Here is a 25,001-nt window from a genome sequence, read left to right on the forward strand (position 1 = left end):
TGTCATAGTGCTTTGATTCATAGTAATTAGTCTGATTATGAAATTGCTTTGCATTGAATGGCAAGGAAAAATAAATTAATAGGTGATAATTAACATAAGATGACAAAAAGAAAGGTTAGGCATGACTAATGTGGAAATATTTTCATGATTGTACATGTAAAACCTATATCAGATTGCTTGCCATCTTGGGATAAGAGGAAAGTGAGGGAAGGAGAAAATTTTGAACCTTAAAAATCTTTAAAAGTTAACATATTTAAACATCTATTGGTCTACCTGCCATCTGGGGGAGGGGAAAATTTGGAACAAAAGGTTTTGCAATTGTCAATGCTAAAAAAATTACTCATGCGTATATCTTGTAAATAAAAAGCTATAATAAAAAAAGTTTTAAGAAAATCTTTAAAAGTGAATATTGAGGGACAGCTAGTTGGTGTAGTGAATAGAGCAACAGCCCCGAGTTCAAATTTGACCTCAGACACTTAACACTTCCTAGCTGTGTGACCCTGGGCAAGTCACTTAACCCCAATGCCTTAGCAAAAATAAAAAAATAAATAAAATAAATAAAAATAAAAATACATGTAAAGTGGATACATGATAGCCTTAAAGGGATACATGATAGCCTTAAAGGAGAAGGCACTAGTATCTTGTGGAGAATGAGAGGGAGAAAAAAAGTGTACCTTAAAATCTTACAAAAATGAATGTGGAAAAAAAATGTATGCAGAATAAATTTGAGGAAAGGTATTGGCCTGGGGAGGTAGGGAGAGATGGCAAAAGAGGCCTCCTGCAGCCTCTAAATTGTCTCTAGTTTGCAAATTAAAAAATATATATATCTGGCATTCTCCTAGTCTTCGTTTTTTTTTTTTTTCTTTGCCCTCCTCCATCTAGGTCTTTGCTCAGTTTCTATTGCCTCTATGTCTGTTTCTTTTTACACCAGACCAATAAAATCAATCAGAAGGAGCCCCCTGAGCAGGAACCCACAAACCGAGCTCGGGACGAGCACCTTCCTGATTCTGGCTATTTCTCCTCCTCACCCCGCGCTTTAGGAGCATCCCTTCCCTTAGCCCAGGTGATTGGAAGGGATCGATGAGGCAACAATTTTTCACACACGTCTAGAGGTGGCAGAGAAGGTTAATGAAGGGAAACGGGGCGCCCAGCTCCTCGGGGCCGAACTTGGGCCGCTCCAGCCCTTTCCCTCCTGCCCCTCCGCTCCTTCCCTCCCCACGTCTGCCTTCAGTCCCGGGAGAGGAAGGGTTACAGTTTCCGAAAGTAGCAACCGCCCGCATTACCAGGGTTTCCTGGTTCCCAGCAGTTCCTGCCTCTCTCGCCGGTGACGCGAGCCGGCGATGACCAAATATGTCCATTTCCCTCCCTCCCGCAGCTGCCTCCGCAAGCTCCCGCACTGGCCCGGGCGTCCGAGGCTGGCTGCTGCGGACTCGGGCTCCGGCCGCTCCAGCTCCCGGGAGAGGGCTCCGTCTCTGCACTGCAGGAGCCTTCGTCATCCCTTGGGAGCCTCTGCCATTCTGCATCCCCGGGCGCTTGGCTCCCTCCCTCTGGCGCGATGCCCTTCAGCCAAGGTAGGCAGAGCGTCTCTTTCAAACTTGTTGCGGGGCTCGGCTCGCCTCCCCGCTCTCAGACCACCCCTGAGCGCCGGGAGAAGGCGGAACCAGCGCGGGAGGGGGCCGGCCGGACCCAGCGATTCTCCCCGCGACCCCTTCCCACCTCTGGGAGGTGATGAAGGGAGGAAGCGACCATGCCGCAGGGGCTTTGCCTGGGCGGCTGCCCGGTTCCCAGCAGCCGAAATCATAGCTAAGACCCTAAATATAGGGACTTTCACCTGCTCTCGCTGGCACTGTTTGCCTCCTTCCGTCTCCTCCAACTCCTGGAGACGGAAGAGGTCCAGAGTCCCCGCTGCCCGCTCCTGCCTCCCACCTGGGACAAATATATGTCTTGGGACTCGGACGGCGCGTCTCCGAGTAAATTTGGGAGGCTTATTGCATCGAAGCTACGAAGGTGCAGATGAAAGAGGGCATAAGGCGTGTTTCAGGGCTTTTCACTGAGCTATCGCTGTCACCTTGTAAAGAGTGGGATGGGATTGAGGGCTGTGCATTCATTGAGAACAGAGTGCTTCACTAAGGGGCTCTTCTTCTGGAAGAGCTGGGTGATTGGGAGATCATGGAGCTAGCCAGGTCTGGGTGACTGACCCTGGCTTAGCGAAGAAGCGTGCAGCAAATCCTGTTTGCAGTCTGGCCAGGCTATCTGCGGTAGAAGAGACCTTTCTGACCCAATTTGGTCCAGTCCCCTTTTTTCTTCCTTATGTTGTACCCGCCAGGGTCTCCTCCCCCCCCCCCCCCAAACCATCCCTCACTCCTTAGGATAAAGGTAGGCCACTTCCACGTGGAGCCCCGTTTTGCAGGTGGGGAAGACAAGTAGGAGGGGACGAAATCATTAGCAGAAACAAAACCGGGACTGGCACACAGAAAGTCTCTTCTGCCTCAGCCAGCTTAGGGTGGACCTGAAATGCATGCTGCTGCAGAAACTGGGGGGAGGGAGGGTGGCCATCAGCAAGCCCCAAAAGCTGTGGGGGATACTTGATTTGGTTTTGGTTTTGGTTTGGGGAGTTTGTTTGCAGCTGAAATAGAAAGCTTGTGCTCTACCTGTCCAGGGACAGGAATCACTTGGGCTCTAGTGAATGATCATTATTCAAGAATTAATCTAGCTTCTCTGACTAAAATTCTCCCGTGCACTCCCATCCTGGCTATTTGCTGAGCCTCAGTCATGAAATTGGAAGGAATGAAGAGGTTCACAGGTTCTAATCTTATCTGTATTCCACGTTCATTGCTAAGCTTTGCAAGTTGCATTATGAAATCTATTGGCTTTCATTTCCATGGGGCCTTTATGAGCTGCACAACCCATCAGACAAGAATGCTTCCTGCTTCTTTTTCTCTGAAATCAAGCCTCCTCTGGAAGAAGATGAGACAGTTATTTACTATCTCATGTTTCAGAGTGAAAGAGAAGATGAGAGGGTTCATTAGTGAGTAGGAGTGGAAACCAAAAGAGGTTTTTTGCATGGGTTTGATGATGTCTTTCTGGACGTTGCCTGATTCCTACCAGCCCAGAGTTCATAGGTTAAGTTCTTCTCTTAACATCCAGGTCTAAGTCATCTAATCATTGCCCTTTGGGGTGCCTCAGTTATCCCACAAGTAATACTATTGACAACTTGGGTTCAATTATCCCTTCCAGCACATAGTCTCATTCTGAGTTGCTTCACACGTCTGAATGGACATGTGAATGCTTTTGACATCTGGCAGGATCATTGCAGTCTGCCTGAAGTTGCAGATTCCAAAAAGGGCAGGGACCATATCTGTTCAACTTTCTCTATTACAGTTTTCAGCTTAGTACATCATCAGGGCAGCGTCAAAGGTTCTTTTTGACAACCATTCTCATCTACATTCCTTAAGCTACAGGATAGTGTCTCTTTAGTATCTTACATCATCATCACTAATAATAGTAATTATGTTTGAAAGGGTTATGCAGAGTTTCAACATATTACCAACAAAGAATCACCAAAAGGAAAAGTATCATGAAAGAAATCAGAGATGTAACTTTTTAGACGAGAAAAAAGAACGAGGCCATCATGTTATATGAAAGATTAACTATTGTCAGGAGGTCTAGAGCAGAGGTTTTAAACCTTTTTTTGTTTGTTTGTTTTATGAATCTTTTGGAAGACCAAGCCTCTAGACCCTTTCTTGAAAAATGTTTTTGAATGCATAAAATAAAAGATATGGTATTACAAAGGAGAATGATTGTAATACTGAAATATAGTTATTAAAAGGCAGCAAGGTTACATAATGGATAGAGCACAGAGCCTAGGATCAGGAAGATCTGAATTAAAATCTGCCCTTAGATACTAGCTGTCTGACCCTGGGAAAGTCATTTAAACACTTGTTTGCCTCAGTTTCCTCATCTGTAAAATGAACTGGAGAAAGAAATGGCAAACCATTATAGTATCTTTGCCAAGAAAACCCCAAACCACAAAGAACTAGTCACTGCTCAACAACAGTATTATAACACTAACGAAACAAGCTCATGAAACCAAAATTAAACAACCCTTGGCAGAGCAAGTCTCCTAACATTGAATAGACACTTCCTGTAGAGGAATTATAGGAAGACATTAATTAATGAACATGGGTCAGTGAATCAATGAAATAAAGGCCTACTGTGTGTCAGATATTAGTCCAAGGATTGGGGATACATAAGACCAAAAAATAAGATAGTCCGTGACTTCAAGAGATCTAAGCAAGAGATGCTCAGGATGAGCAGACATGGATTTCACTTTGTACCCCTAGAGATGTGATCTCTTGGTGTGATTTCTGATATTCTAGAGTATCCAATGAAATAGCAAAGTTGTGATAAATATAAATATATATGTGTGTGTACACACACACACATACACATACACCTGCATCCAGTAATTCAGGGTCACTTGCATGCTATTCTGATGATGAGATGTATGCATTTTTGGTCCAGCTGAGCCATTTTCAGAGAGGTTCGTCAACAGATTAGCCTCATGGATATGAATTTTTCAGCCTCAGCCACTATTCCTGCTTTAGCAAGGATCATTGGATCTTAAGGTATCATTAGAGTTATTTATTTTATGAGAACTGCCCAAACCAAAGATCCTCTAAGTATTGAAGTATAGTTTTTCATCCTTCATTTTCTTAAAGATAACATCCCTGGTAAAGGGTGGGGAGTTGCACAAAATCATCAGTCTCACTCTCTTCCAGAGTCATCAAAGCTCAGAAGCAGGACAAAATTCAGGACAATTGTCAACGGCCTGGGATTAAAGTATTATGTATTAAAATATATGCCCAATTTTTTAAAGAGCTTTATAGTTTATAAAGTGCTTCTGGATACCTTATATCATTGAATCCTCACTCCCTTATGAGAGGTAGAATAGGTATTATTTATCCCCATTTCACAGAAGAATCAAGGCTTAAGGATACTGGGAAAAGTCACACATCTAAAAAGTAATGGATCTGGGACTGAAACACAATTCTTTTGATTTCAAGTTCAATGAAGTTAATGCTCTTTCCACCATCCACTGAATTGACAACAGGGAGCATCTTTTGCCTTTTTGTATAACCCAGTTCTTAGCACAATGACTGGCACATAGTGGACATTTAGCAAATGTTTATTGACTGATTCTATCTCTGACTACACTTCTTTGTGAATACTAGAAATAAAAGACATTCAGCAGGTTCTGCTTATTTCACTCCACGTCAGTTCATAAAGTCTTCCCAGGTTTTTTATCCCCTAAGATGAAGCATTGTTGGTTAGGCTGTGACTGCAGGTGAAGATGAAATAATATGGGATGGATTTAATATGGTACTGTCCAACAGGTCATGAGTTTGGGGGAAAGTTTTATCAAAAGAAACAGACCCTTTAGGCAGAAGATAATGGGGTCTGGTGGATCAAGTGCCCCTCTTAGATTCTGGAGAGGTGGTCTTCCATTCCACCCTTACCACTTAGCCTTACATGAACAAATTCATTCACTTCTCTGTGCCTCAGTTTTAACATGTCAAGTGGGGATGATTATAATTGAACTACCTTACAAGGATGTCCTGAAAAAAGTACCTGGGAAATTGTAAAGCCCTATATAAATTGAGGGTTCTTAAGCTTTTTCATGTCATGGACCTCTGGTGAAACTTGTAGGCCTCTTCTTAGAATAAGATTTTTAAATACATAAAAATACAAAACGAATTATACATTTGTATGCATTTGAAATTATAATTGTATTTAAATAATGTATCTACCTTTTTACCCCACAATTCATAAATCCCAAGTTAGGAACCCCTGTTGTAAATAAAAGCTATTATAAGTAACAAGAAATGGAATCCTAAGTGCTATCCTATTTTTTAGGATATGAGAATTGGGCAAAGAAAAAAAGGTCTTCACTGAATCCAATCTTTAGTTATCATGTAGGGTCTTAGCTTGATGAATGCTACGTAGAGATAAAACTTAACTTCAAATAGAAAAGATTTAGACTAGATATAAGGAAGACTGCTACCAAATGTAGTTAGGCGACTTCCTATGTGTTTCCCTTAGCGTTTTCCCTTCAAATTCCTCTGTTCTCTAAAACTCTACCCCCCAAAATGAATTCTAAATCAAAACAAAATTATCAATGCATTAGTTTTTCTATAGGCTTTTAATTTCACCTTATGGATTTCTATGTCTGTCCTTCATAAAGAAATTAGCACTAGGTGCTGTCCCACCTTTATGAAATTCTAGGGCTGGGCATTAATTCTAGGAATTAATTAGTCCATTAGCAACTAGTTGTTTGCTAATGAATTTACATTGATGACAGTGATCATATTGTCCAATATAAATACATTTAATAATCTTTTCTTTACAATGACTTAATGAACTAGTTTAGCCACTTATGAAGAAATTAGTTGCAATCATTGGCCTTTTTATGAATAACAAATCTTATTTCTAAATTATTTCAGTTGATAAATAATATATGTATTTTACTTATTGATAAAATGATTTAGAAACAAAATGTAATATAGTAAATATATTTATTGGTTGCAATGCATTTTATAAGTTATTAAATTTAATTTGTTAATAAACAATTATTTAATAATAAAAGCACTGCCTTTTTTTTAAAGAGGGTAGTATGTAATGCTGGAGAAACTGAGGCAGGATAGAGATTATGGAACAATTTAATAATTTATTTGAAAGGAAGATATTTACTGGGACCAAATGGATCCATGGTTCAGGCTCAGGGCTCAATGAGACTATCATTGCCAAGAATTCAGCAGTGAATGTAGGATACGAGACTCTTTTATACGGTAATAAGATCGATAACATAATGGGGTAATATCTGGATGGGGCTGACCTAATGGGGGAGATACCTAGAATGACACAATGGAGGGCGGTACTGGAGAGGCTCCTGATATTCTAATGACATCTAAAATGGATAAAGACCTTTATCCTGTCAAACATTTAGAGGGAATGATTATAGTCTAAAGTCTAAGATATAAGACCTTTATCCCATCAAACATTAAGAGGGAATGGTTATAACCCGAGGCAGAGTAACTGAATAGGACAATTAAGAAAACTGGGTCAGGACATTAAAAGGTAATTGTGGCACAACAAGCATACCATGGTAGATAGAATTGGACTCAGAACCTGAAGAACTTGATAGCAAGTCCTGCTTTTGCCATATATTATTGATGGGACTGCATGTAAATCACTTAATTTCTCAGTAAACTAGGCCAGGACTTTTTTTTTTAATTACAAGATATACGCATGGGTAATTTTTCAGCATTGACAATTGCAAATGCTTTTGTTCCAACTTTTCCCCTTCTTCCCCCCACCCCTTCCCCCAGATGGCAGGTTGACCAATACATATTAAATGTGTTAAAGTATACATGTATACATACAATATATGTATACATGTCCTAACAGTTATTTTGCTGTACAAAAAGAATTGGACACTGAAATAGTGTACCATTAGCCTGCGAAGGAAATCAAAAATGCAGGCAGACAAAAATAGAGGGATTGGGAATTCTATATAATGGTTCTTAGTCATCTCCCAGAATTCTTTCGCTGGGTGTAGCTGGTTCAGTTCATTACTGCTCTATTGGAACTGATTTGGTTCATCTCATTGTTGAAGATGGCCTTGCAGGACTTCTTTTTCTAAACGTAGTTGCTTTTTGCCTGAGAAATTTTTATGCGACTCCAGTATACAGGCATACAAATCAAATGTTTACTGATAAATCATAACTAACATCAGGGAGGTAGTGCCATGATATGTAAATAAATTGGATTTCAGTGAGAGAGGACTGTGCAAGGTCATCTGTCTCACTTTCCCCTCCTGAGCCATGTGGGTCCAGTGGCCAGATAGAGATCAAGATGACCAAAGATGACCTTGGATAAAATAGGCCCTTTTAAGCTAAGGTCTTCAACAGTCTCAGTTTGAATGCGGTCACACCCGTTCAGTGATTAAGGCTGAGTAGCTGTTGAAGCAAAGAATCTCCTCTTTGACCTGGTCCAAAAAAAATTAAATTAATGAATGAATCTGGGAGGGGAAGATCCTCTGAGTTTCTGGCCAAAGCAGAAATGATTATTACTTACATTCAATCTGAGTCCATCAGGACCCAAACAATGAATAATGAATAAATGAATAAATAGGGCCTAGGACCTATTGGTGGCCCATTAGAACCAGATTGGTAGAAAAAAGTTCTGCTGGCCCTGAGGGTCTTCAGATAGATTCCTGATCCCTTATCAGGAATGTTGGTGAGAGAATTCATTTCTTTAGGTATCAAGCAGTTGGATGAGATGACTTCTAGGGGTCTTGTTCCCCTCTGAAATTCTGTGGTTATTGGTAGTGTGATCTGAGAAGCCAAACTGGGTCGGTGAGAAGCTGTTCATAAGAAGAAAAATCTTTGGGAAAAACAACAACAACAGATTTTGACTGGGATTTGGCCAGATGCATATAATGTGACCCAGATAGCTGCAGGAATATATAACATAACTGAAGCAATTTTTGTTGCCAAAGTTGATTTAATTGGATCACCGATGACTGACTTAAAGAGTGATGCTTGGATAGAAAGAGGGGCTTCAGGAAACCAGACACAATAACACATTGCTTGGAGAAGCTGTGATTGAAAACAATATAGAATTATGTTCAAAAAAATTCATGGAACTTCATACCTTTCTAGCCCAGTGATTCTACTATTAAGCATGTACCCCAAGAAAATCAAAACCAGAAAAAGTATGTTCATAAAAGCACTTTTTGTGATAGCAAAAAAAAAAAAAGCAAAAACAAAAACCCTGACATATATTGCATCGTAAAAAATGATAGAGGAATTCAGAGAAACATGGGAAGACTTATTTGAACTGATTCCCAAAAAAGAAGGTGGAAACACAGTGACTATATACAAAAGTCACTCTGGCAGTGTGACCCAGAATCAAGGGACTTTCTACCTCAGTTTTCTCAACTGTGAATTTAGGATAATAATGGCACCTATCTCCCAGTGTTGTAGTGAGGATCAAATGAGACATAAATTGGAAAGCACTTAGCACATTACCTGGCATTTAGTAAACACTATATAAATGTTAGTTATTATTATTATTTGTAAAGTGTTTAGCACAAAATAGGCACTGTGTAAATGGCTATTTCCTTCCCCTGTCTTAAATATGTTGTTGTTGAGTCATTTTTCACTTGTTTCCAACTCTGTGTCATATATAACTGTTATATATAAAATTTCTTAAAATGTAAAAAATAATTTTGTCAAATGCACAAAAATACACAAGAAATCAATTATTTTGAAATATAGTTGTCAGAATATATCTTGAAAAAAATTATAGACCCCAGGTTATGAATTCCTATTTATTACAATAATGTAAATATGAAAACAAAAGGCATCAAAAAACTTTTTAAATGAAAAAGCAATGGAAGAACAAGTTGGTGGTGATACAGATAAATAACCTCAGAGGAGGAGCTGTAGAATTATGGGGTAGAAATTTAGAGAAACATGAAAGAGTTGTATGTCCTGAAGAGAGCAAAGGAAATAGAACCAGAGAAATATTCACTACGACTATGATAATGTAAATAAAACAATAGAAAATCAAAGTCAAGCTCAGACTAAGTCTATCAAAGTGATTACTATTGATTCCAGAGGACAGAAGAGAAAACATACCTTCCTCTTTTCTGGAGGGAGGGAGGATCTATGTTTGCTGAATGTTGTATATGCTATCAGCTAGTTTGCTTGAATTAAAAAAAAACAACAACTTTATTTTCAAAATATATGTATAGTTTTCAACATTTATCCTTACAAAATTTTGTGTTCCAATTTTCCCCCCTCCCTTATATAGCAAGTACAATTCTTCTATACATATTTCCACAAATATCATGCTGCACAAGAAAAATCAGCTCAAAAAGGAAAAGAATAAGAAAGAAAACAAAATGCAAACAAACAACAACAAAAGTGAAATACTCTATTGTGATGCACACTCAGTTCTCACAGGCTTCTCTCTAGGTGCAGATGGCTCTCTCTATCACAAGACTATTGGAACTGCCTGAATCATCTCATTGTTGGAAAGAGTCCATCTTATAGTCTTGTTGTTATCATGTATAATGATCTCCTGGTCCTGATCATTTCATTTAGCATCAGCTCATGTAAGTCTCTCCAGGCCTTTCTGAAATCATCCTGATGATCGTCTCTTATAGAATAATAATATTCCATAATATTCATATACCACAATTTATTCAGCCATTCTCCAACTGATAGGCATCCACTCAATTTCCAGTTTCCAGTTTCTTGCCACTTCAAAAAGGGCTGCCATAAACATTTTTGCACATGTGGGTCCTTTCTCTCCTTTAGGATTTCTTTGGGGTATAAGCCCAGTAGAAACACTGCTGGGTCAAAGGGTATGCACAGTTCTATAGCCCTTTGGGCATAATTCCAAATTGTTCTCCAGAATGGTTGGATCTGTTCACAACTCTACCAACAATGCATCAAGTGTTACAGTTTTCCCATATTCTCTCCAACATTCATCATCTTTTCCGTACAAAAACTTTTTAACTTTATATAATAGGAGTTACCCATTTTGCATTGCATTATGTATTTTAGTTCTTCTTTGATGACAAATTCCCTCATCCACAGATCTGAGAGGTAAACTGTTCTATGTTCTTCTAATTTACTTATAGTATCACTCTTTATGTCTAAATCATGAACCCATTTCAACCTTATCTTGGTATACAGTGTTAGCTGTGAGTCAATGCATAGTTTTTGCCATACTAGTTTCCAACTTTCCCAGCAATTTTTGTCAAATAGCGAGTTCTTATTCCAGAAGCTGGTCTTTGAATTTATCGAACAGTAGTAACCTAATCAATTACTCTTTTTCTTAGCCAGTACCAAATGGTTCTGATGACTGCTATTTTATAATATAATTTTAGGTCTGGTACAGCTAGGCCACCTTCATTTGCATTTTTTTCATCAGTTCCCTTGAAATTCTTAACCTTTTGTTCTTCCAGATGAACTTTGATATTTTTCTAGCTCTGTAAAAGAACGCTTGAATTTTGGAAAGGGAAATTTTGGAAAAATGCTTAACTTTTGGAAAGGGAGATTAAAAAAAAAAAAAGGTACCTCCCCCCCCAAAAAAAATGGTACCAAATTTAAAAAAAAATGAAAAAGGGAGGCAGCTAGTTGATGTAGTGATAGAGCACCAGTCCTGAAGTCAGGAGGACCCGAGTTCAAATCTATCCTTAGACACTTAACACTTACTAGCTGTGTGACCCTGGGCAAAGTCACTTGACTTCAATTCCTTCAAAGAAAAAAAAAAGAAATAAGAAAAAGGTCTTCAAATATTGTATTATCTACAATTCACTTCAACATTTTTTTACTTGTTAAGTGCTTAAAGTCTTAGATCTCTCTTCCTCTCCTACTTTTTCCATCTGATGGTGCTTATAGAAACTTTTTCAGAGCATACTCTTATCTTCTGGACACCCTTTGTAATGCCGAAGAAACTGAGCAAGACAGAGATTAGAGACCAATTCAATACTTTGTTAAATGAAGGGAAATACTGGGACCAAGTGGATCCATGGTTGGATCCTCTGAAGTACTCAGAGGGCAAGGCTTTTATGGGATAACAAGAACAACAACACAATGGGGGAGGTGCCTGGGTGGGAGGCCCCTAGGATGACACAATGGAGGGAGGTTACTGATATTCTGACATCTAAAATGGATAAATCTTTATCCTGTCAAACATTTAAGAAGGAATGTCTATAACCTATAAGATGTAAAACCTTCATCTCATCAACCATTTGAGAGGGAATGATTATAGCCTGGGGTTTTGGGGCAGAGCAACTGAGGTAGACCTTTATCTCACCAAACATTAAGAGGGAAATGTTATAACCTGAGGCAGAATAACTAAATAGGACAATTGGAGAAACTGGGTCACACATTAATAGGGAACTTTGATACAATACCTTCAAATACTTGGATCTCCTTTTCTTGTGCCCATAATGCCCTGGGCCAAGAAGAGGGATCTATGCCTTAACCTTACTCTTTTTTTTTTTTTTTTTTAAACATTTTCAGATCTTCTCAGCCACCATCGTTATGAAATCTCTCAAACTCTGAGATTCACTTCATCCATAAAAACCGCCTTAAGAACTTTGTTATTAAAGTATTATATTATAATATACTTTAATACTAATATAAATTTTTCCTGGTGCTGACCTCTTCTCTATCCTTATTCTTGCTCCCAGACATAATGATATTCCTTTTTAAACTCTGGTCTTTCCTTTCATCAACTCTCATGACCTATATTTTAGTAACATAAATCATCCATTAATCAATTTTAAAAAGCTCCAACCCACAGAGAGCTTATATTCTATGAGGTGGGAAAGGGAGAGAATATGAATCTAAATAAATGTATACAAGATAAATATGGAAGGACACACCTATATCAGTTGCTATTTCCATGACCTTGAACTCTGAATTTGCCTTTCCTGATCTTAAACTACTATTTCTAAATATATTGATTCGTTGACTTCACTATCCCTAAAATGCATTTTTTGGTTTTTCACAGTTTCTGTTGTCTCTCTGTACTCCCAATTTATTCAGCCATGCCATAGGAGGCTTTGGTGGACATTGAAACTGAAATATTATCCTTAAAAATCACTGATTCATCCTCCCCTCAGCTGCCAAAGTGATTTTCCTAAATCTCAGGTTTAATCATGTCACTGCCCTCCTCAATAAACTCTACCAACTAAATCCCCTGATATTTGAAACGTTTAATCACCTTCTTCCTTCATTTACTCCCCTCCACCTAATCCAGCAACTCTGTCCTTTTTGTTGTTCCTTGCATTTCCCAGATCTGTCTCTTATGCCAACATGATCTTCCTCTCCTATCTTCAGATTTCCCTGGCTTCCTTCAAGACTCGATTCAAATCTTTCTATCTTTTAGGTCCTTCCTCTTCTATTCTTCTCCATTCCCTTTGAGATAACTTCCCATCAACTTATTCATATTTTGTTTCTCTATAGTTGTGTGTTCTCTCCATCTGTAAGCTCCTTGAGGGCAAGGACCAAATTTTTTACCTTTCTTTGTATTCCTAACTGTTAGCATGCCAGCTAGCATAGTACTAGGGTTCTTAACTAGAGATCTGTTAACTTTAGGGGAAAAAAAAGACATCTGGTCATTGTGACTTCTTAAACTCTCTTAAGGGGGACAGCTAAGGGACATTAGCATCATGCTATCTTCGATGTCACTTCTTTTTTTTTTCTCTTAAGTTTAATTTATTGATTTTTTTTAACACTTCACTTTTGTCTTACTCATATACTGATTTCCTAACAGACGTTTTTCTCCTTTTATAAGTCCTTGTTACATAATATGAAATTGTAATGCCCCAAAATACTGAATATTAATTGGCATGAATACTACTATCAATCGCTATCTTTATGAATGAAACAATTGCAAAGGAATACACGGCTAATTTCCTCTATATAGGAATTTGTAAAGATTTTTCTGTGGTCATAAAATTGATAGTATTTTCACCATATCCTTAAGACTCTATGGGAAAGGATGTTAGATGTTTTCTTTTTTGCATCTTAAATATGTCCTAAAAATTAAATAAATGTTTAGTTTAGTTTTTTTTCCCCCTATTGTTACCTCTTAAAAATCTTCCGGAATGCATTTAGAATTCAGTTATTTGGGGGGAATGACTAATCTCTTAGCCTGACAGGAAGAAAAATCAACCAAAATATCTTCCTTCCATGACCTAGAAATATCAGAAAGTACCACTAGTCATTGGTTCACTTCAAAATTTACATTTCCTGATAAGAATGAATCACAAATTGTTAAAGCTAGAAACAAACCTAGAGACTTGCCCAGATTACATAAATAGATTTTTTTTTTTACCTTAATGTCCCTTTCCATTTAGCTCCTTTCTTTACCAAGGTGGAGCAAATTTGGTTATATTTATATTGATAAATCCTTAACCTTCAGGGGAAATCACACCTTTTATTTTTATCCTATGATTAAGGTATTTTGTTATTGTATAGATAGAATTCTGGAAGACTATTGAGCTTCTGAGTGCTAAGCCATCAAAGGGAATTTGGGCCATCTAAGGAGGGAATCCCAGACATGTGGATTACTTTTAGGTCATTGTATATCCCTTTTCATTGTTCTTTTGCAATTCTTTCTCTTCTTATCCTTCCTTCTTTCCCTCCTTCGTTCCTTCCGTCCCTTCCTTCCTCCCTCCTTCCCTCCCTCCTTTTTTCCCTTCCTTCCTTCCTTCCTTCCTTCCTTCCTTCCTTCCTTCCTTCCTTCCTTCCTTCCTTCCTTCCTTCCTTCCGTCCTTCTTTCCTCTTCTCTCCTTTTCCTCTCCTTTCCTCTTCTTTTCTTTTCTTTGCTTTACTTTACTTTTCTTCTTTTCTTTTTTGGTAATTGGGATTAAGTGACTTGCTCAGGGCCATACAGCTAGTAAGTGATGAGAATCTGAGGCCACATTTCAAATCAGTTCCTCCTGACTTCAGAGCCAGTGCTCTATCTGGGCCATCTAACGACTCTCCTTTCCCTTTCCCTCCCCCCCTTCTCTGATCTTGAAAGTGAGGTGAAAAAAGAGAACCATCTCTCAGGCAGGAAGCAGATGGTGAATGGATGGCCTGAAAGGAATGAATGAGGTGACAGGATATCTGTTTTTGACCTTTGGAAAGAGCTGGTGGGCTGCAGGCAGATTCCGGGGAGGGGGGGGGGAGTAATAACTGTTATATAGTTGCTAGTGGGAATAGACCCAGATGCTAGGGTTCATTTAATAGCACCAACTTATAAAATCAGTCTTAACCCACTATTGAGCATGCAACAGCCAGTTGTGAAGTATCCGACAGAGCCTTCATTATAGTTCTTCCATTTACCAGCTGTGTGGATATCAGCCAATCAAGGGCCCTCTTTGAACCTCAGTTATTTTATCTTTAAAATGGGGATAATTGTATTCACATATCTAACAGGAAGTTGTCAAGAAATTTCTCAGTAAGCTTCAAAATTCTTTATAAACGTGAACTACTGTAAAAAGGTCAAAGAGATGTAGGTTCAGGTCTAGAGTGGAACTTCTTTGAGAGGTCTGGAGAAAGGACTGAAGACATTCCAAGATACACTGGGGATAAACTAAACCTCCAGGAAGGATTAGATAGGGAATGTTTTTCTTGTTTAGAAGGTAATGGAAATGGAAATGTAGTGCATTAAGGTTAGATAGTTAAAGCCTTTTCTATAGTCTTCCTCCTTTCTTCCTTCCCTTATACGAACTTGCAGAAAAGGAAGCCTGGGGAGCAGCTTCTAAGAGAGGGGTTCTTAACTTAACATCATAGATCCCTTTGTCAGTCAAATGAGAGTCCATTAAGGGAGTCTTATGAATGAGACTAGAGAGGGTGATAAAGCCTTTTTAGGGAGGACTTTTAGCCACTGGCTGGAGGCAATAGAAAGCTGCTAAAGATTTCTGATAAAAAGAGTGGCTAATCTGAAGGATAGTTCTTGTCCGATCAGTTTGGGAACTTTGTGGAGGATGGATTGTGAAGAGGGATTTAGCCCCAGAGGGCAAAATTAAGACTCACAAGTGGAAGTTGTCAAATATCAAATTTAGACTTTAGTTAGGCAGAGCTAACTAGCAGTTGGTGTGGTATGAATGTGAATGGACTGCCTCAGATTGAATGATTGATCACTTGCCCTGTAGGAGAGGGGATTTTACGCTCCCCCCCCTCCAGCTATTGGTTAGATTAGATGGGCTTTGAAGTTCTAATTCTGAAATTATGTAAACTATAGAATTCTATAATGGACTCCTCAGTCATCCAGGATGTTTCTGTTTATATCTCCTCCCAACATCCCCTCTCCTCTATTTCAGGGACCTAAGTAGATAGAGCACTGGGCTTGGAAACACTTTGAAAAGGCCTCTATTATAGGTTTCACTGAAATGCCCAAGTGGTTTGTGATAAGAAAAATAAAAAAGAAGAGAAAAGGTTATTTAGTTCCCAGCTTCTTAAACTGTGGGGCTCCCAATGAATGTGAAAATTGTGAAATTATGATTTATTAGAGTTAATGTTTGATTTGTATACCTATTTTATATACCTTATATACCTGTGATCACGTAAAAATTTCTCAAGTGAAAAGTCACTAGTGGAAAAACTTTAAGAAGCGCTGAGGTGATGCTGTGGATAGTAGATAGGGTACCCAGCCTGGAATAGGAAGACTCATCTTCCTGAGTTTAAATATGACCCCAGACACTAAGCTGTGTGATCCTGGGCAAGTCCCTTAACCTTGTTTGCCTCATTTTCCTGATCCACAAAAAAGAAAATCATAAACCATCCCAGTATCTTTGCCAAGAAAACCCCAAACGGGGTTGGACATAATTGAAAATAACAACTAGCTGACCATATTTTCTCAGACATTAAATTGTTATTTATCATAGATAATTTAGACCAATAAATTGTTGGTCAAATGAGATGTAAAACACTTTGTAAACTTTGAAATGCTATGTAAATGCAAGTTATTTTAAAATTATTTTAAAAGAATTATTGATCTAAATGTACATAACAACAAGATTATACGGTGATCAATTATGATGGAAGTGGTTCTTTTCAACAGTGAGATGATTCAGGCCAGTTCCAATGATCTTGGCATGAAGAGAGCCATCTGTACTCGGAGAGAGGACTGTAGGAACTGAGTGAGGATCTCAACGTAACATTTTCATTCTTTTTGTTGTTTGCTTTCATTTTGTTTTCTTTCTAATTTTTCCCTTTTTGATTCGATTTTTCTTATGCAGCATTTTAATTGTATCAATATGTATACAATATATTATGTATATCAATATGTATAAATTCATATATTGGATTTAACATATATTTTAACATGTTTAACACATATTGAATTACTTGCCATCTAGGGGTGGGAATGGTGGGGAAAGGAGGAAAAACTTTGGAACAGGTTTTGCAAGAATCAGTGTTGAAAAATTATTCATGCATATGTTTTGAAAATAAAAAGTTGAAATAAAATAAATAAATAAATGACAATGAATTTTTTGGGAAAAAAGTTATTGATCTACTCTTACGAAACCTAAATTGCATCAAATATAAGACAGGCCAAAGATATTCTCTCTTTTTTTTTTTTATTTGGTTTTCAATGAAAGATTTTGATTTCCTGTTTTCTTCCTCCCTCCTCTCCTCCCTCTGTTAGAAGGCAAGCAATTTGATATATTATAAATATATATATAATATTACAATAACATTAAATATATTTACAGTCATATTATGAAAGAAGAATCAGAATGAAAAGGACAAACCAGGAGAATGAAAAAAAAGTGAAAATAGTATGCTTCAGTCTGCATTCAGACTCCATAGTTTATTCTCTAGATGTGGATAACATTTTCCAAGGTGAGTCAAAAAGTAGTCTTTTGGGAAAAGTAATACACTGAGATGGAAGAAAGAGTGAAATACTTATCACTCAAACTACCTACTGTTACCCTAGAATGATCTGATATAATTGAAATTTATCTAACAGCTCTAGGGCACAAAGGACGAAGCTGTTCTGATAAGTCAGTGTTGGACTTCTTTTTCCATTTAAGTCACAGAACCGGGGTGGGGGAGAATAATTAAGAGCTACATGAAAGGAAGTAGGAGCCAGATGGCACACCATCATGGAAAAAGAAGAACTTGAGTTCAAATATGATCTCAGAAACTATCTGGGCGACCCAGCAAATCATTTAATCCTATTTGTCTCAGTTTCTTCATCTGCCAAACGAGCTAGAGAATAAAATGGCAAACCACTAAGGTATGGATGGGGTGAATAGACCCCATCAAAATACTATGTCCCTGTCCCTAACTTCTCATCTTACTCAAGTCTTAGCCCCATTCTCCCATGGATTCTGCCATAGCTGATGTACCTGATATACTGGAAGGTTTCCTTCGAATATTTTTTCCCTGAGGCAATTGGGCTTAAGTGACTTGCCCAAGGTCACACAGCCAAGAAGTGTTGTGTCTGTCTGAGGTCAGATTTGAACTCGGGTACTCCTGACTTCAGGGCTGGTGCTCTATTCACTGAGCCACCTAGCTGCCCCTTCCTTTGAATATTCTGTGGCCCTAGGGCGGCATGATTGCTGATGTGTAATAAATTTAAAAATACATATTTTGGAAAGGACACTCCTATTCCATATTATACTTGGCTAAGTTTGTACTTAAGTACATAGTACATAAGTACTATGGCTAAGGTTAGGAAGAGGGAGGAGAAATAAGAATCAATAAGAAAAGAAATTGAAAGACACACAGAGAGATACAGAAACAGAGACAGAGACAGATTGGTTCTAGCCCTAAATACATGAATCTGTGACTTGGTAAAAGTCATGGAATAAATAATTTTTAAAAGTTAGAACCATGGTCTCCTGTCCTTCTCCAGATACCGGCCTGAGTCAGTGTATTCTTTTTCCTCTTCCATACATTGCTGCTTTTTATTCAAGGTGTTCCAAAAATCTTAGTGTAGTTTTGAGATATTAAATAAACTACTAAAGCTTATTATTGTTGTTAAACCAGAGGATTAGTATCATAAGTAGTCTGTACTGCTGGATCTCTTTGAGTCCTCTCTTTTCTTCTCCACCCGCCCACAAGTCTTGATCCCTCTTCTGTATCTTAAATCCCTCCTCTCCATTCCTCATGTCCTTATCCTACTTAGTTCCATCATTTTCTCCCACCTTGATCTGCTGCAATATTCCTCTAACTGGTATCCTTCTTTCTAGTCTTTTTACCCTCTGGCTGATCCATCGATCTGCTGTTACCATGGAGAACAATGAGGTCTGTGGGGTTGTGAGCTCTCCAAGTGAACAGACATCATGGAAAGGTGGAAGATCCAGCTGACTGGGCGGATAAGCACATAAATGCCCACGGGCAGAATGAGTGTTCCAAGGTGACTTTTCATGGAGCTTAGTCACCTGAATGCATTAAATGAATGAGGAGAGGATGGATATCTATTCCAAGAGGTTGTCTGCTTTATTCATTAACAGACCTTTATAGTTTGAATCTCTAAACCTTGCCTGTCTTTAGCTTCTCTCTCTCCTTTGTGAGTCCTAGTACATAATCTAAGAATAACAATTTGAGATTGGCAACTGTCTGATCCAAAATATATTTTTTTCACTTAATAGTTTTTTTTTCCAGTTACATGTGAAAATAGTTTTCGCTATTTTTCTCCCCAAGACAGCAAGCAGTTTGATATAGGTTATACACGTACAATCACTTTAAACATTTCCATATTAATCATAGCTAACCTATTTTATTGTAGTTGTTTGTTTCAGTCATACATGATTCTTTGTGACCTCTTTTGTTGTTTTCTTGGCAAAATATTGGAGTAGTTTACCATTTCCCTCTCCAGCTCATTTTACAGATGAGGAAACTAAGGTAAACAAGGTTAAGTGACTTGCTCAGAATCACACAGCTGTAGTTGTCTGATATTTGAACTCAGGAGAGGAGTCTTTTCGACATTAGTCAAGACACTCTATCCGCTGCCCATGGAGGGAATGATGCTTAACTGTGCCCTCCCATAACCTTTTAAAAGAGACCCCCATCCCATGGAGGCTTCCAGACTATATTCTGATTCTGTCCCTGAATCCCTCCCTTTCTCCTGAGTAAGGATCTCCTGGCCAGGATGCTAAGGAGACATCTAGAACTAGGATTCAAGGACCTGACACAAGTCTCGATGGAAATGTCTGGCCCCAGATTCCCAGTGGCTGGTCTGCCCCAGCCTTTTCCTTTCCTTTCTTGTTATTTGTATACCCAGCACAATGTGGTCTCAGGGGGTCTTTGCTTCTGGGACACACACACCCAGACACACACAGAGTCTAGGAGTCTCCCCGTATCCTAGGCAGCAGAATGGGTAGTAGAGAAGTTGGGGGACACGTGGGCTGTGCCTGGGACCTTCAGCAGAAGTTGGGGTGAGGGATTCTTCCAGGGTCACATAGACAACTTGCAGCTGAGTGATTGGCTGTTAAAACTCTCCATCTCTGAGTTTCTAGTCTATTTCTGAGTCTCTAAAATCTCTTCTCCCCACCTTTGTTGTTTTCCTCTTTCTGCCCCTCATTTTCCCCAAGACTTTACCTTCTGTTTCCAGACTACTTTATGCTCCTCATCCTCTTCTAATTTCATTATTTTCTTTCCTGTTCTTGATTGTGAATGTCAGCATCCTTCCCTTATAGCTGTTCTTTTTTAAAAATTATTTTTAATGAACAAAAGTTTATTTTCCACTGTCCCCCCCCCCCAATTGGAAAAGAGATAAGGAAGAAAAGACCCTTTGTATCTTCTCTTGCAAGCAAAACAAATTCTTGCATTAGCTATGTTGAGAAAATGTCTCACTTTGTACCCAGAGCCACTAACCTTTCTGTTAGGTAGTATGCTTTAACATCAGCCCTCTGGCCTATAGGTCAGTCTCACAGCTACCATATTCTTCTTTCTCTTTTATTTCCTTCTCTGTTTGTCTTTTTTTTTTCTCCTCCCTCTTTTCTTCCTTTTTATTTATTTATTTTTTTTTCAAAACTCCTGTTTCCTACACCTCATCTACCTTTGTGGTTGATCCATATTTTAAGACACAGACAAACAAAAGGGGGAAAAAATCCATTTACAAGGGTGAGCAGACATGGAATTCTTTGGTCCCCTACTGCTTCTAAAAACCACTAAGGTTTACTTTGCTTTCAAGGACTAGTGAAGCTCTGAAAAGGATTAATTACTCTCTTTGACAGCTCCTGTGGAGCTGTTGTAGATCCTGAAGGAATGATAAAGGCAAAGATGCAGTGGGAATGGCCTAAGAGATCACTTAGACCTCCCAGTTGCCTTCTTGTGAGTTGGTCAGGACACAGTCAGACCTCTCATTTCTATGAACAAGTTGGGTTTGGGTCAAGCAAAAAACTGTTTCTGAACCACAGAACAGATGGAAACTATGGCCAGCTCACTTACAAATGCCTGCCCTGGTCACCTGGGGGACTAAGTGAGAGACTCTAAGTGAGATGCTGATACCCTAAAACCACTTCTAAACACATATCTTCCATTGGCTATATGTCAGTAAACACTGTCAGGATCTATAGTACAGTACAGTTCTACAGTACATGCTTATTTAAAAAATATTTTAGTTTTTACATATAATTAGAAAAAATAAAATACTATTAAAAACATAGTAAAAAAATTTAATATGAAAATAATCAAGAGACTTGAGCATTTTATTATTCAGGGAAGAGCAAAAAGAGAACCACATGAAGACTTGAATTTGTATTTCATATGATATTTTAAAAAGTATTATTCATATTGAATTTATCATAATAGAAAAGGCTGCTCATGCTTATTTCTTCCTTTGAAGATAGGAAACTCCCTTTCTGGTTTGTTTATGAATGTTTTTGTTTAAATCTTCAGGTTGGCCTTGAGGACCCTTGGTAGAAAATGATCTTTAATAAAATTACCCAAGGCTAGTTATTTATCTCTTTTAGTCTTTGACCTTCAGGTCAAATCTAGCCTTGCTCTATCTGATTAAGAGGCATTCTTTACCAAGAGTCCTCAAGGCCCTTTCTGAAGACAGAGAATGAACTTTAGGCTGATAAGAAATTCTTTTGGTGGGTGAGAATAATTGTTTTATGTCCTTCAGAGCCATTCCTAAGGATTATTTCTCTTCTTATAGTTGTTCCCCACTAGGCAGGTGGAATATAAAACCTTGACCCCCCACTCAGGGGGAAGACACAAAACACAAGAGCTGGAAGGCATCTTGGAGTCCTCTAGGCTGAACTTCAAAACATATAAACTCTTCAAAAGCAACCAAGAGGTGGTCCTCCTGCCTTAGCTTACGAATCTCTAAGGAACTCATCTGATTCCCCTTTGGAATCGTTAGAAAAGTATTTCTGGGTGGTTATTGATAATTTGACTTATAGTGACATCGTAGACCACTAAGAATCTTCCTCACCTAAAACTGCAGTCTTGCTGCATCTTCTGAAGCATCTTTGTAAAGTTGATTTTTTTAACCCTAAGTGTAGGATTTTACATTTACCCTTATTAAATTCCTTTTTATTACATTTGGCCCATTTTACCATTAGTGGTATATAGAATTCACAAGATTCAATTTTTATTTCTCTTTAACTCTTAGTACTGTCTGGAACATAGTAGGTACTTCATAAAGTTTGTGGTTCATTGATTGTTTACTCTCCTTTTTAATCAAAATCATGTTCAAATTTCAGCCTATAATTGATGTCATCTCCCCACCGATTTTGGAAAAAACAAGAACCTATAGCTTTTTGAGACCAATCACTTAGGCAAAAAACAAAAAAAAAACAAAAAAAACCCAATATCACTCCATTGCACAGCCAGACTTCTTCATCCTGCCTGAATATCTATACAAAGGTAGTCTAGAAGATACTGATAATCAATCCTGGTTAAGGAGTTAGTACATAATTCTGTGTGTAATGGAAAGAATGCTTGACCAGGACTTTTATCTAAGGTAAGAAGTCTACTGTTTTACTGTGTGACTTTAAACAAGTTGCTCTGGGGTTCAGTTTCCTTCCAAAGCTTATAGGATTATAGCTAGAAAGGACTTATAAGTTGATTCCAACCCTCTTCATTTTGTAATTGAGAAGAGAAAATGTAATTAAGCATCTGCCTTCTATGTTCCACGGACTGTGCAAAGGGCTTTAGAAATATGATTTCAGAGGACTGTGGGAAGTGAGTGTGATAACATAGCATTTTCACTTTTTGTTGTTGTTTGCTTACATTTTGTTTTCTTTCTCATTTTTTTCTTTTTTGAGTTGATTTTTCTTGTGCAACACAATAATTATATAAATATCTATGTATATATTGGATTTAAATATAATTTTAACATATTTAACATATATTGGATTACTGGCCATCTAGGGGAGGGAATGGGGAAAAGGGTGTGAAAATTTTGGAACACAAGGTTTTCCAGGGGTTAATGTTGAAAAATTATCTATGCATATGTTTTGAAAATAAAAAGCTTTAGGAAAAAAATCTTAAAAAAAAAAAAAAGAAATATGGCCTCATTTGATAGGTGGCGGGGGTGGGGGTGGGGTGGGAGGTGTAAATTAAAACTCAGGCCCTATAATTTTAAACCTAGTGATCTTTTCAGTCAGTAGAGGAGAGGATTAGATGACTTTTAATATTCTTTCCAACTTTAAATCTATTATCCTATAATCTCAAGTACTCTCTTTCTTCTGGGTTGCCTACTGACCTTCCCTAGCTTCTTTTTATGTCCCAACTAAAATCCCACCTGCTACTAAAAGCCATCGCCAGCTCCTTTCATGGTGTGCCAATGGGCCTGGCTATCTCTGATGATTCCATGATGGCTTTATCTATTTCTATGGCACTATCCATGCCCATGGTCCAGTCTTTATGACAGCCTCTCTTTTTAGCTCTTGGTGCCTTCCTCCCATTTCTCTATTTTTGTCCTGAAAAGAAATGCGAACGACTATTCTGCTTTCATAGCTATAGTAGAAAGAATAAAAGTTCTTGATTCAAGTCCCATTCATGTCTTGGATGCAGCTGTCTGCCTATTTTAAATCATGGATTAATTTAAAAAAGAAAAAAAAAAACTTTAGATACCTAAAAGTAAGTTTGGAGATAAGGCCTAGATTCATGAAACAAATTTGCAGGGTAGAATCACATCCAGTTGCTTTTTAGTTTTTCCTTAAAAAAGTTCTTATCTCTTCCATCCACCCATGATCCTTAAAGACTATTTGAGATTATTTGAGGTAGGAGGAATAGTAAGATCTTTAATGGGCCCAGAGATAGAATCTTGCTTTGGCCCTGACCTCAATCTTTTGAATTCCTGTGGCTTTTCTGTGATGCATTGTTAATAGTATTACAGCCCAGCATTGAGGAAATTGAATAACAAAAGGCACATATAAAGTGTTGAAGTTGGAGATAAGAAAAACCTGAGTTCAAATCCAACTTCAGACCTTTATTAATTTGTATCATTTTGAGGAGACTAGTCTCACTTTTTAACCTATAAAACTAGGGTTGGGACTAGGTGGATTCTGAAGTCTTTATTTCAGCTTTAAATCTACGATCTTTGAAGCTAAATTCAAATCCCACCTTTTCCAATAGCTCTATGTTCAGATTCATTATTTATTTTTTCTGGACCTTATTTATAATATGAGAATTATAATAACTGTAATACTCCACAGAGTTGAAGTAAGATACATGTAAAGCAATTTGTACACTTTAAAAGTTCTATATAAAAATGTCATTTGCTATTATACTGTGACTGCAAACAACAGACTATAACTTAAAGATGTTAGCTGGCATTTTGACAATTGTGAATTAATAGGAATGACCATATTCCCAAGATTATGCATTATCAGTTATGCTTAGATGTAAATGATAGACTCAAGGAATCACAGTGAGTTAAGAGCTGGAAACAGATCTCTACACTTTATCCAATCCAATACTCCCCTCCCCTGATTTTATAGATAAGGAAATTTAATGAGACTTCTGTTTGGGAAATTCCCTGCAAATTCCTTCCCATACATGAAAGCACATCACCCTGATTCAGACTCAGCAGCCACAGTAATTACTGAATAACTGTAATTCATAAAGACAGATACCTATAATTCATCCTATATCCAGGCCACTGATAAAACAATGAGTAATCTTAAACACCAGAATCTGTAAGGCCTCCTGGAAACCCAGAGGTGGCCAGGCCTCTGAGGGCAGCTGGTGACTAGGAAATTGGTTATTCTTTGGGAAAAGTTTGGAAATGTTGATTTAGCACAAGAGAAACCAAGCAGATTTCTTAAGTGCTATTTAAGGCCCCACTGGATAAAGCAGAAGGTGAATTCTGCTTAAGTATAAATATTCTCATTTTTTGGTATTCTCTTATCTTCCAGCAACTGTGTTATTTCCATGATGCTCGCAGGGTCCATATTCTTGACTATGTATCTCATAGAGAGGTTCAGAAATTTTCAATCACATATATGTTTG

The 25,001-nt window shown here is 38.0% G+C and overlaps 1 protein-coding gene across 1 annotated transcript in view; it reads left to right on the plus strand.

Annotated features, from left to right (window-relative positions):
• Positions 1-1,321: 1,321 nt before the first annotated feature.
• The window catches only part of PFKFB3 (6-phosphofructo-2-kinase/fructose-2,6-biphosphatase 3), an 86,962-nt gene continuing 63,282 nt past the window's right edge, over positions 1,322-25,001 (plus strand). The window contains exon 1 of the mRNA XM_012550866.3: positions 1,322-1,571. Coding sequence (XP_012406320.1) covers positions 1,556-1,571 — 16 coding nt within the window. The 5' untranslated portion in view covers positions 1,322-1,555. The remainder of the gene's footprint in view (positions 1,572-25,001) is intronic.

The sequence above is a fragment of the Sarcophilus harrisii genome, chromosome 5, assembly GCF_902635505.1.
Source record: "Sarcophilus harrisii chromosome 5, mSarHar1.11, whole genome shotgun sequence".
NCBI classification, from domain to species: Eukaryota; Metazoa; Chordata; class Mammalia; order Dasyuromorphia; family Dasyuridae; genus Sarcophilus; species Sarcophilus harrisii.